This window comes from Camarhynchus parvulus, chromosome 15, assembly GCF_901933205.1.
Source record: "Camarhynchus parvulus chromosome 15, STF_HiC, whole genome shotgun sequence".
Classification (NCBI taxonomy): Eukaryota; Metazoa; Chordata; class Aves; order Passeriformes; family Thraupidae; genus Camarhynchus; species Camarhynchus parvulus.
In genome coordinates, this window is record NC_044585.1 from 1,400,144 (window position 1) to 1,412,853 (window position 12,710).

The 12,710-nt window shown below is 62.3% G+C and overlaps 1 protein-coding gene across 1 annotated transcript; it reads left to right on the top strand.

Annotated features, from left to right (window-relative positions):
- Window positions 1–2,604: 2,604 nt before the first annotated feature.
- LIF (LIF interleukin 6 family cytokine) lies at window positions 2,605–3,666 on the top strand. The gene is made up of 3 exons (XM_030959260.1): window positions 2,605–2,668; window positions 2,908–3,086; window positions 3,229–3,666. The coding sequence occupies exons 1-3, from the start codon at window positions 2,605–2,607 to the stop codon at window positions 3,664–3,666; spliced, it is 681 nt and encodes a 226-aa protein (XP_030815120.1).
- Window positions 3,667–12,710: the final 9,044 nt, after the last annotated feature.

Consider the following 12,710-nt stretch of genomic DNA (forward strand, 5'->3'; position numbering starts at 1 on the left):
CCAGCTCATCCCTGACGTCCCGCTAGGACCAGACTGGGCTAAACTGGGCTGGGGCATCAATGCCGCCGGCACACCAGGCTGCTCCTTGCACGGGGAAACTGAGGCACGCAGCAGCTATGGCCCGACTCAGCCAGCACAGAGGGGTCTCCTTGTCCCCCCTGGCCGTGTCCCCCCCAATGGAGGACGCCCGGGGTCGTGGTGGCTCTTGCGTCACCGTTCCTGGACTGTCACCTCTGCTTCACCTGCCGGGGCACAAACTGGCTAAACCTGATTAAAGCTTCAGTCCGGCCCCGGTGAGAAAAAAAAAATACAGAGAAGGACAAAAAAAAATCCATTTAACCTGTGTTTCACCCAAATCGGGCAGCGAACAGCCCCGCAGTGTCCTGGTCCCATGGAGTCCCCAGGAGAGCGTGACCCAGCGCCCTCCTGTCTGCTCCAGCACCCTCTGCCCGCTCCAGGCCGGGGACAGCCCGGCCGAGGGAAGGGTTAACCCTGGGGGGGCCGGTCCGGCCTCTCCCCTGGGTGGGTTTGTCCTTTTTCCTGCCGAAAACCCACCCTTTACTGATAATCCTTGTGCCCGAAGGGATGAGCCAGCGGCGGGCTGGGGGACACCGCGGCCGATCCCACCGTGACCGAGGAGCGCGGCACCCACCGCCCCTTCCCCGCGCCTGCCATCCCTCCGAAACCCCAAACAAACCCCAAACCAGACTTTTTTACCTCCTTCATTTTATTGCCTGCTCCGGCAGCCAGCGGGGAAGCCTCGGCCCGGGGAGGGGGCCCCGGGGGTGGAAGCGCTTGCGGCTCCCGAGCCGCAGCCCCGCGCCTCGACACCCCCGAACCCCACGTGCGGCCGCGCACCTCCCCCGGGGGGGCTTCGATTCCTCCCTCCCAGCCCACTGCGATTCATCACTCCCCCGAGCCCGCGCGTAAAACAAAGGGGGACACAAAATGCAGTGTGTCATCAACTACTTTATAAAGTTTATTTCTAAGAATCATCAGTGCCCTCCGACTTCCTGCGATTTCAATACGGCGATACTCGATTCTCCCACCCCCCCTCTCTCCTCCCTCTTACAACACAGGCCTGACGGACCGGTATATAAACCCCGAGAAGTCCCCCAGTATGAACATGAATTTCTGAAAACTTCCTCTGCCAACACCAATCCCTATTAAGTCGCTCCCGGGACGCGGCTCACAATGAAGTTCGTACCGGCAGGTAAAAAAAAAAAAAAAAAATTCCGACTCTGGGGATACTAATTCCCCTTCTCCCCCTCCCCCTTTTTTCCTCCCCCTCCCTCCTTTTGCCGGTGATGCTCGGGCGCAGGCGGGTCCCGGCTGGATGCGCCGCTGGAGCCGGAGCGGGGCTCCCGCCGCGCTGCGTCCCCCCCGGGATGAGCATCTCTGGGAATTGGCAGCGGGAGCGGAGCGCGGCGCTGGCGCGGTCCAGCCAACATCTGGACACTTATATAACTGGAAATGCTTCCAAGGAAAAAAAAAAAAAATCTCAAGGAGGGGGGGATTTTTTTATTTTTTGTACTTTTAAATACTTCTCCCCCCCCCACTCCTGCTTATCCTCCTTCTGGGTCTCCCGATGCCCCAAGCCGCTGCCGTGCCGGAGCGGTGGAAGGATGGGGAGGCTGCCAAGTGCAGGAGGGGGGTCGGAGGGAGCAGCCCCCAGCCCAGAAGCCGTTCTGGGGGTCCCGCGGGGCAGCTCTCACCGGGGACTCCCCACCCACCCCGATCCCCGGCGCACGTGGGGCAGAGCCCGTCCCTGCCCAGCTGTGAATGGGCGGAACAGCGGCCGGGGCGCGCAGCGAGAGGGGCTCCTGAGGGCTCGGGGGACCTGATGCACCCCGTGGGGACACCGGGGGCGCGGGGGGCAGGGTGCCCCCGTCCCGTGCGGGAGGGGAGCGGCGGGTCAGGGACTGGAACACGCCCAGGTAAGTCCTGTCCCACCTGGGCAGGGTAAATAAATCGAGGCTCGGATTACCCGGCACCGGCGGCACGTCCGAGGCGCTGACAAGTGCGGGCGACTTCGGCGCTCGTCACGGCGCGGGGACTTCGCCTGGAGCACGGGACCCCCACCCTGCCGGGGCCCTGCCGGTGTCATCCAGGTCACCCAGCGGCGGGGACACCCTGGCCACCCTCCCCGAGGCTGCCCAGCGCAGTTGCCGGCTCCAGAGGCGGTTTGGCCTCTCCGAGCAGGGATGGATGGCGCTTTGGGGGGTCCCGGCGGATCGGGGCTTGCAGCGCCCCGCTCTCAGGAGGGGACGCAGGGGTGACCCAGCTGCCGGAGGCTCAAGGGTCCCCTTGTTCCGCGTCCAGGGATTTCCTGGCTGGAGTCTCTGGCAGCTGCGTCGTCTCTCCCCAGGGCTCCTCGGCGCTGCGCCCACTTCTCAGACGGGGAAACTGAGGCAGGCGGTGGGGCCGGGGGCGGGAGGAAGGAGGGAGGGCACGCCGAGAGCAGGTTTCCTTGAGGGAGCCCCGCTGAGTCAGCCGGGCCGGGGTGGGGCCTTGCTCCCGAAGCGCCCGGACCAGGATAACGGAGGAAAAAGCTTCTTGCACGTTAGATTAAACACGACAGGTCGCCACCGGGCCGCTTGCGAAATGTGGGAATGCTGCGGGGGCCCCCGCCGGGAAGGGAGGCGGGGGAGCGCCTGCCGGGGGGCAGGTGAGGGCGACGGCAGCGCGACGGGAGCCGCGGCACGGCCGGGCCAGAGCGGGGGTTTGGGCATTCCGGCTGAGCTGGGCGCACACCCGGGCGGGATGAGCCCCTGCTCCAGCTGGACACCCTCCCTGTGGGTGCCTGGAACTGGGATCATCCCGCGTGGACGCACCAGCGGCAGCGGGACGGGCCAGCACCGCCCGGTCGCGGTCCCCAGGGTGACAGCGGCCTCTCTCCCCTCACAGGCGTCGTGCCCTTCGTGGCCCTGCTCCTGCTGCAGCGGCGGCCCGTGGCCGGCCGGGCGCTGCTGGTGAGCGGCTCCGGCTGCCCCAGCCACGGCCTGTGCCGCTCCAACGTGCTGGAGCAGACCCGCAGGCAGGTGGCCGTGCTCAACGCCACCGCCCAGGAGCTCTTCAGCCTCTACGTAAGTGGCGCTTGGGGACGGCCGGGGGTCACGGCCGGGGGGCTGAGCCACAGGTGCGAGAAGAGGGAGGGCTGGGGACACCGCGGGGACGGCGGCAGGGGGGACACAGGGGACGTGGGGTGACGCTCGCCTCTCCTCGCAGCTGAAGTGCCAGGGAGAGCCGTTCAGCAGCGAGAGTGACAAGCTCTGCAACCCCGCCGGCATCTTCTTCCCCGCTTTCCGCGTCAACCGGACGAGCGAGAGGAAGGAGGTGATGGTGGCCATGTACAAGCTCTTCGCCTTCCTCAACGCCTCGCTGGGCAACATCACGCGCGACCAGGAGGAGCTCAACCCCATGGCCAAAGAGCTCCTCGAGAGGCTCCACAACACCACCAAGACCACCCGAGGCCTCATCTCCAACCTCACCTGCCTCCTCTGCAAGAACTACAACATCTTCCAGGTGGACGTCAGGTACGGGGACAGCTCCAAGGGCAAGAGCGCCTTCAAGAAGAAGCAGCAGGGCTGCCAGGTGCTCAGGAAGTACGTGCAGGTCATCGGGCAGGCAGCACGTGTCCTCCTACCTCATCTCAGCCCCTCATGAGCGCCCGCCCCGCCTACGCTGCCTCTCTGCTGCTGGCCGGCCCCGCCGCTGCCTCCCCTGTTCCCGCCTTCCTATTTATTACCCGGACCCTGCGCCGGCCCCATCCGCCCTCCGGTAATTTATTGCCCCTTGAGGGGGTGAACGCTGCAGCCCGGAGTGTCCCGGGCAGGGCAGAGCCAGCACCCAGCAGGACGAGGCAGCGCATCTCCGAGGAGCACGGGCTGGTCCCGGGATGTGCCTCAGCCATCCCCGGGCTGCCACGGGGTGCGGGGAGCCGTGGGGGGGACAGCAGGGCCGGACTCTGTCCCCCACGGACGGTGTCACCACGGAGAGCACCCGGACTGATATCCCTGAGCACTGTGTGAAGGCTGTCGCTTCCCTGGAGAAAGGATTGTGAGGAAGGACATTGGGATGCAGGGACGTGGGGACACGCTCCCCCTGCACATTTTAAGGCTGGGCTCCCCTGCGAGGAGCCAAACTGAGGGTACTGGTGGCTGTGCTGGCTGGGGCTGGGTCCCACCGTCTGGGACAAGGCCACCTGTGTGGGACAGTCACCCCACTGTGGAGCATCATCCCCCCGCGCGGGCACGGCGGGGCACGGAATGTCCTCTCCTTTGGAAAAGTGCTTTTCCCTTTGGAAGGGCTCTGAATGTACTAACGGCCGAGAGCTGGGCTTTGCACGGCTGAATGCAGCCCTGCCATGGGGGCGTGGGACGAGGGGACGTGGGGACATGGGACACGGGGACACCAGGACATAGGGATGTGGGACACGGGGATGTGGGGACACAGGGACATGAGGACATAGGGATGTGGGACATGGGGACGTGGGACATGGGGACACCAGGACATAGATATGTGGGACACGGGGATGCGGGACACGGGGATGTGGGACACGAGGACACAAGGACATAGGGATGTGGGACATGGGGATGTGGGGACACAGGGACGGGCCCCAGGCCGGTGGCAGGTGGCGCTGGCTCGCTCCTGGCACCAGAGCAGGTGTGAGTGTTATTTATTGACTTCATGGAAAGCCCAGCGTGCACTGAGAGCTGACTATTATAATTTTATTGTTAATAATAATTAATTACTATTACTAAGATTTGTGGTAATATATCACTGGAACTCTATTTAAATATTTATTTTTTTATACTTCTTGCTCTACTTTTTTAAAATAAACCAATAGAAACAGACTGTATTTGGCTGCTTTTCCTTGGATGCCTTTTGTGCTCACCCTCAGACACCTCTGCTCCCCCAAAGCACCCTTGAGACTGCCCCAAAACTCCTCAAGACATCGCTGTGGATCAGTCCCCTGTCACCTCATTCTTTCCTCCCTTCCCACCTGCTATGGCATGGCTGATTGGAAAGATATTTTTCTGGGTGTGGGGAATGTTTAAATTGACTCACTGCTCAAAAGTGCTGAGATGATGTGGGACCATCGTGGTGCAGGGATTGTCCTGGCACAGGGAGCATCGTGGTGTGGGTACCATGGCAGCGTGGGGAGCATCATGGCACGGGCACCATCACGGTGAGGGGACCATCCCAGCGTGTGTGGAGCACCTCGGTGTGGGGAGCCCCACTCTGGCAACCCTGGAAGTTCCTGGGGAAATGGAGAAAGGCTGGGAAGAGGCTGAGGGAGCAGAGTGAGCATGTGCGAGGTGGAGGGGACACACCAGATAAAATCAGAGCCGCTTCCCAGGCTGTTCTGGGAGAGGCTCAGCAGAGCTCTGCCGGGGCCAAGACCACCTAAGGCTGCAGCAGTGGCCGGGTCCTTGCATGGGGCTGTATCGGTTAACAAGAGCCTGATTATACAGGAGACGTTGGAGCAGGATGATGAAATTTTCCTCCTCCTCCGGAGCCCTTGGGCCACTGGCCAAACCTCCCAGGCATGAGACAGCAAGCGGATGAGCTAAGATCCTGTGTGATCATCTCTCGTGTCTCAGAGGAGCCCCGACCTAAAGATCACCACAGAAAATCAGAAGTTGCCCCCTAAGCCCCTCTTCCTCTGCCCTGCAGGGCCGTGTTGCCCAGTTGTGCCCTCCAGCTCCTATGGAGGTTTCATGGCATGGGTCTGACCCCAGACTGGCACTGCCTTGTGCCAGTGGCAGCCTTGTGCTGCACCAGTGGCGACAGCAGAGCCAGCTGTGCCCATTTCCAGCCTGGCCCTGCTGTCCTTTGATGGAAGGGGCGAATGCCAAAACAGAACAGGCTCCTCCATCCCACAGCCGAGGTACTCAGGGACATCCCTGGGTGCCATGGTGTGGCTTTCTTCCATCACCCAGCCTGCCACCAGGGAAGGGACCCTGAGTGTCCCCAGTGTCCCTGCCCTGGAGGATGCCCATTTTGGGGTTGCAGCCCATTTGTGGGGCCCGTTTCCTGCTGCACTGAAAGCAATACAACCTCCCCAAAACACAGGCACGGACCAGGGCATCATCACTTTAGGATGGGCATTACACCCCGGGGCCAGTCGTGTGGCATTTGGCACCATGGCTCCCTGATGGCTGCCAGGGTCACCCTGACCCTGCAGCTGGGGACACACAGGTGTCCCCATGGCTGTTGTGACCACGGCATTATGTGGCCAACATTTCCTATGCTGGGAAGTCTAGGGCTGGTCATCCAAACGCAGCCTTTCCTTGCATCAACACGCACATCTCGTTCCTGCCAGGGATGCAGAGGGTGCCATGGGGAGCCACCAACCCGCCCCGGGCAGCTCGAGGGCTGGCAGGGCCCGGGGGCAGGGCCGGGAGCGGGGCTGGGGACGCTGTGAGCGAGGAGCTGTGCACATCTGGATTTCTCACGCTTGTGTTCAACATCCCTCCTCAACCAGATGGCAAAAATAAATAAATAGAATAAATCACAGCCTCCTGACATAAATCGGGAACTCACGCCCCGGCTCTGCTTTTCATGAGTCTCCCTGGAAGACAGTCAAACACAGGCGAGGACAATGGGTTCACTTCTCCCCTGTGTCGGGTCATTCCCAGTTAAGGCTCATTAGCAGCAGGCGGGGGATTAACTCTTCTTTCCCTGGAAACGCGTGGACAAGCCCCTAAAGTTCCCCAAATCCCTTCCTCTACCCTCCCGCGAGGTTTCGGTGCCGGGGCCGGCGGTGGCGCCCTGCTCGTGCCATCGCCCCAGCGAGGCAGGACGCGCTGCTCTGCTCATCCCAGGCTCGGGAGGGATGGAAAGGGCTTTCAATTACCTCAGCCAGCGGCTGATCCCACCCAGCCGGCGCCCCGGGGAAGCGGGCCAGCCCCGCGGGCCGGACCGGGAGCACCGCGAAGGAACCGGCGCTGCGGCTTCCCCAGCGGCACCGGCAGGACCCTGTCGGTGACTCCCCTTCGGCCCCAGGAGCAGAGGAACTAGGCTGGCTGGGACGAGAGCCAGGAGGGGCTCCGGGGAGCCATCCCTTGCGATGGGAGCGATGCCCGCGCCCCGATAACGGAGCGGCCTGACCGCGGGCCCCGAGCGGCGGGTCAGCGCTGCCTTCGGGGAGCGGGATACGTGAGGAGCCGCTCCTGCCCGCGGTGAAGTCAGTGCCGCTCCTGGGTGTGACTGACTGACCTCAGCCCTTGGCCCCGCGGCGCGGATCATGTGCTGCTGCCTGACGCCGCCGAACCCGGCCGGACGGGCCCTGCGCTGCCCCGGGGCCACGGCCAGACGGGACTTGCCGTCCGCGGGGCAGGTGCGGGGCTGGGGCACCACCGGCTGCGGGTCCCCTCCGCGGCGTGACCCGCGCTGCATCCCCGGCACCGAGCCGGCAGGAGCATCCCAAGCCGGGCTGACCTCGGCAGAGCCCGGGGTGGTGGTCGGGTCGTTCCCCGAGAGATCCCAGGTGGAGCATCCCACCTTCCCCCGTGTGCAGCCAGGCTGGGTCGGACCCACTGGTGCCCATGGCAGAGCCCCTTCCCCATCCAGGGGTGCCCCCAAGGCTCGGCACCGGCCAGACGCGTTTGGCTGGTGACCATGCCCCCAGCAGGTCCCCACGCCTGGTCCCCGAGGACGGGAACATCGCATCCCGAGGGCCGGCTGGAGGCTCCATCCCGGGCTGGCCGCCGGCCCGAGCACGCAAAGCAGAGCCGAGCCCATCTGAAACGCATTCGGGCACTGTTGCTGCAATAGCAGATGCTCCTGCGGGTCGCCGGCCACATCACAGCCCGGCGGAGCGGGAACCGCACGCTCACATGGGAAGAAACAGCTCTTGTCCCAAACGGCTCGAACTCCTAATTGGGGACCAACCGTGACAAATAAACAAGACAATGGGCTGGAGGCGAGACGAACGCAACTTCTGTCGCAGGACCCGGCTCCGACAGCCGCCCCCGTGCCCAGCAGGGGACCTGGCACAGGCCCGCAAGAGCCGGGGGGAGGGCAGGGGGCAGGATCCGGACCCCCCGGCAGAGCCACTCTCTGTGTGACACCGCTGGAGCTCGGCGCTGGCTCGGGAGCGGGATGACACATCCCCATGGTCCCCCGAGACCCCTGTCGGCAGCTTTGCTCAGCAAGTGTTCAGTCTCATTCGGAGCGGGGTCAACTCCAGCCCAGCGGAGCTGCTGGAGCGGCCTCTCCTTGCTGCACCCCAGCTGGGGGCTGGCTGGGGACCCCCGCACGGGGCTCAGGGACCCTTCTCCCTCGGGCAGGGGATGCTTCGGGCTGCCTTGGAGCGACGGGCGGGGCCAGCCCCGGGGATCTGATAGCGCGGTTATCTCGGCGCAGCTATCGCCCTCCAACAGGCACCGGGGCACTTCCGCAGCCCGGCTGCGCTTGGCACCGATGGAGGAGCTCGATAAAGTGCTCAGTGCCCTGGCCAGACCCTCGGCATGCAGAGCACTCGGACATCAGTGCCCAAAAGGGAGTGAACATCCCGGCTCTTCCACCTCTGCTCTGCTCTCATGGGATGTGGAATCTGCCTTGAGGACTGAGCCCAAAGCCCAAAATTCAGCAGGACCTGTGAGGTTGAAGCTGTTTGAGACACATCTGCTTAACAAGGCATTTCAGATGGCCTGAGCCCACATAATTCCTGGCCCTGAGGAGGAAATCAGGGCTCAAGGGAAAGATCTCACCTAAGGAAAGGGAGGGCACTTTGTCGATGTGGCAAGGGTGAAGAGATGGGAAGAAAAGTGTTTGGAAGCAAATCCCAAGCAGGCTCCAGAAGAGCAGGCAATGCTGGGAGAGACCGATTAGGCTGGCAGGGATAGTGGGGAAGGACTAAGCAGGAGCTGTGGCAGGTCCCCAGGCCCCTTGGAGCCAGGGCTGCAGAGAGGGCACATGCCACTGGAGCCCCCCGTACCCCTCCTGCTGCTCCAGCTGGTGGCCTCCAGCCCTGCAGGGCACACGGGGTTGTGCCATGTTTGGCTGCCCATCAGCGCAGCTCTGGGGGAAGAGGAGCCCTTGCTGTCCCTCTTCCCACTAAAACTAAATCAGGGAGTCAGCAAAAGGAGTGGAGAGTCCTGGAGAAACAGAGCAAAGGAAAACAGAGGTTCCTCTCGATATGAAGGGGAGAGGGACAGCAGCCCTGGCTGAGACTGACGGGTCTGACCCTGCTCTTTGCCCTCCCCACACTCTCCAACCCCAGGGCCCAGCAGCACTTCCAGCCCAGTGGCACCACCGGGGAAGAGGGGGGACAGTCTCAGTTAAAACTGGGGATGTCCCACCCATTTTTTCCCTGCTCAGGGCTTCACCCAACACCAGCAGGACCCCTCTGCTGAGGACCCCCAGCCCATGCCTGCAGCAAGGCAGGGATTGAACCTTGATGGGCACCTTGGATATCTCACTGAACTGGGCTGCACCTCCCTCACCTGGCTGAGCTCACCATGAGGATGCCAAGCTTCCCCGCCGGCCTTCAGGGCATCTGGGACAGGTCTGAGGGCCAGAAGAGTTGACATGTTCATTTATTACAGCAGAATGAAGCGCTACCTGGCCTGGGTCACGCTCCCCTCTTGTTTCCTAAGAAAACAAGGTGTGCGTGCAATCCCGCCGGGCGAGCGTGTGCGCGCCTGTGGCTGCCAACCAAATTTGACTAAGGGCCCGAGGCTCCAGAGATAGGAAGTTCCTACACGTCTTGTGAAGACAGAAGAGGGAGAGGAGCAAGCTCCAAATGAGGCCCCACGGCAGCAGCATGAACCCAGTCCTTAAAAGCCACTGGAGATTCTCCTCCTCTGCAGCCAGGCAATGTGAGGCACAAACCTGCTCCTAGAAAGATTTCTCTGTGCTTTTTCCCCAGCCTGGCATTTTCCACATGGGCTCTGCTGTTGGTGCAGGAAGGACAGCCATGGGTGGGTGAAGTCAGTCTCTTCCTGGCAGCCCTGGTGAGATGCCTGCCAGGCATCTCTGGGATGGGGATTTCCACACGGAAGCTGTGGTCACCCCACCTTGGTGTTGCCAAATTGTGCTGGCAAACATCTCACCTTGGTGCTGCTGTGTGTCAGCCTGCTGTAGGGCAGCACTGGCTCTCTGAGGCACCCATCACCCTGGGCTTACAGGTGACCCCAACACCTTTGGTACCATCACCCCAGCACCACTGGTCACCATTATCCTGACACCAGCAGCCTCCATCACCCTGACACACAGGTCCACATCATCCCAGAAACCACCAGCACCAGTCCCCTCCACCCCAGTACCATCAGTTCCCAGCACCCCAACAGGACCAGTCCTCACCAGCTCAGTACCATCAGTTCCCAGCACCTCAAAAGGGCCAGTCCCCACCACCCCAGTACCACAGGTCTCCATCACCCCAGCACCACCAGTCTCCAGGGCACCAGGAGCCACAGTCCCTCAGGATTTACCAATCCCTATGGACAAAGTGAAAGGCTCTCTCCTTTCCTGACCCTGCTGTAATTAATGTCAAAGCCTCCCTTGCTGCCTCCAGCACCCTGGGCAGAGTGGCCCAGCCCGGCTCCCGGTGCCGGCGGGGAGAGCCCCGCAGTCCCGACCCCGGGCGCATCCACATCCTCGCATGCTCGCCTTGCAGCCAAGCCCTGGAGGAAACAAGCCCCAGCTGTGCCTCTTCACAGCTACTGTGACCGGGCTCTTCCCCCAGAAGGTCTGGACCGAGCAGCGGGAGGGACCGGCCCCACCGCGCCGGAGCCGGGGCAGAACGAGCTGCGCTTGGTGGATTGGAGGCGCAGGGTGCAAGGGCTCCTCTCTCCCTGTGAGGCAGCCCCGATCTGCCGCACCACGGCCCGTGGAAAGCCGGGATAAGACAGGTCCCATCCCGCGTCCTCGGGGCCGGTTCCGCAGCAGGGCTGTGTTTACATGTCCCCGTGCCGGCCCACATCTGTGTTTATGTGTGTGTTTCCGTACGGGTGCGTGTGGCTCCGTGTGTGTGGCGGGGTTTCTGGGTGTGTACGGGTGTCTCTGCGCGTCGGGCTCTCAGTTAACCTCTTAGAAAATGAAAACAAGCCTGGAAGCCTGGCAGCTGTTGCCGAGCCCCGCTCCAGCGCCGCTTCCAGACAGACGGTAACCGCAGGTCTGATGACCGAGCACACACACGCTTCCCTTCGGGCCTTCTTAATTGCGCCGTCAGATATTCTGAAACAAAGGAAATTAAAGACTAAACTGATAGCAATAAATATGTCACGGGAGCAACGGGAGGCAGGCAGCTCCCTGGGCGGCTGGGAACTGGCAGCAGGGAGGGAGAATGGGATCGGGAGCTGCAGGAACCGTGGGCAGGAGACCAGGCTTGGACAGGGCTCTGCCGAAAGTTGGGTGGGCATTGGCAACGCCGCTGACCCCGGGAGAGGCCTGGGAACGCTCCAGCACAGACGGGCTGGATGGCCACGTTGGATTTCTCATGGAAACTTGTGTAGGTTCTTGCCAGGTCCCAGGATTTTTTTTTTCCCTTGTCTTTGCCCAGATTTTCTCTAAGCGGCTCTTCTGATTCCCTCCAGCTGCCTGCACGCGAGCACTGCAGCAAACGCCTGGAGAGAGGTGGGAGGAGGGATGCCACCCTCTCCCAGTGGGCACATGGCCGGTGGCACCTGAGGGGACTGCTGGGCACAGGTCTGTTTGCCTGCAAAGGTGTCAGCACCAGTTTAGGGGCTGAGCTGGATGGAGACCACCAAAATGGTGCTCGAGGATGGGATGGGGGAGCACTGGGAAGCCGAGCTGGTGCAGGCAGGCTTCAGAGCAGGGATGAGCAGGACCTGGCAGCAACTTTGGCAGTGGCTGGCAGAGCATGGGAACCACTCTTCCACCAGCTGCCAGCTCATGGGATGAGGTGATGACTTTGAGAAAGCCCTGACCCAGCATGGGAAACAGCCTGGCAGAGGGGCAGGAAAAGCCCAGTGCCTGCTGAGCCTGAGAAGGCGGAGTGGGAGGTGCAGGGGATGTGGTGGAGCAGAGCAGAGTGTTGTGCTGTCCGCCACTGGAGGGTGGGACAAGACACTCCGGGGCCTTGACCACAGCGAGAGACATTCAGAAGAGATCTTCCTGATTTTCCAGGATTGCTGCCTGTGCAAGAGCCCCAGGAAGAGACAGGACAGGGATGCAGAGCAGGCAGGAGCCTCGCTCCCACGCAGGAGCTGCTCACTGCAGCATCTCCAAGCTTCACTCCCCAGTTCCACAGACTTTCTCCCAACCTCAGCTTCCCAGCTGGGATGTGCAAGCAGCTCGGTTGAGAGAAGATGGAAGCAAGAGTGGCTCGAGCACGGCAGGATGAGGGGTTGAATTCAGAAAGGCTTTGCTGGGCTAAATCCCATCTGGAGCCAGGAGGTTTTTTGGCGTCCTCACAGCGGTGTCCAGCCTATTGTGGGAAAGCACTGAGTGCCGGTCCCAGCGCTGGAGGCAGTGTCACACGGGGAGCGCTGCGGAACCAAGGCACTTCTGGCTGGAAAACATCTTTCCATAACCACAGGAGAGGAGAGAGCCAGCTGGGCAAAAAACACAGGCAAGGCAGTTCCCTAGAAATATCCAAACACCTCAAAAAATAACCTGAGGTAGCAACTGTCCCCAGCCCCGCGGCTGGATTCATCCCGTTTATATCTCCCAAATCCCCCGGCGCTCCCAGCTCTGCTATTCCACACTTCTGGCGCAATTCCTGCCAAGTTCCTCGG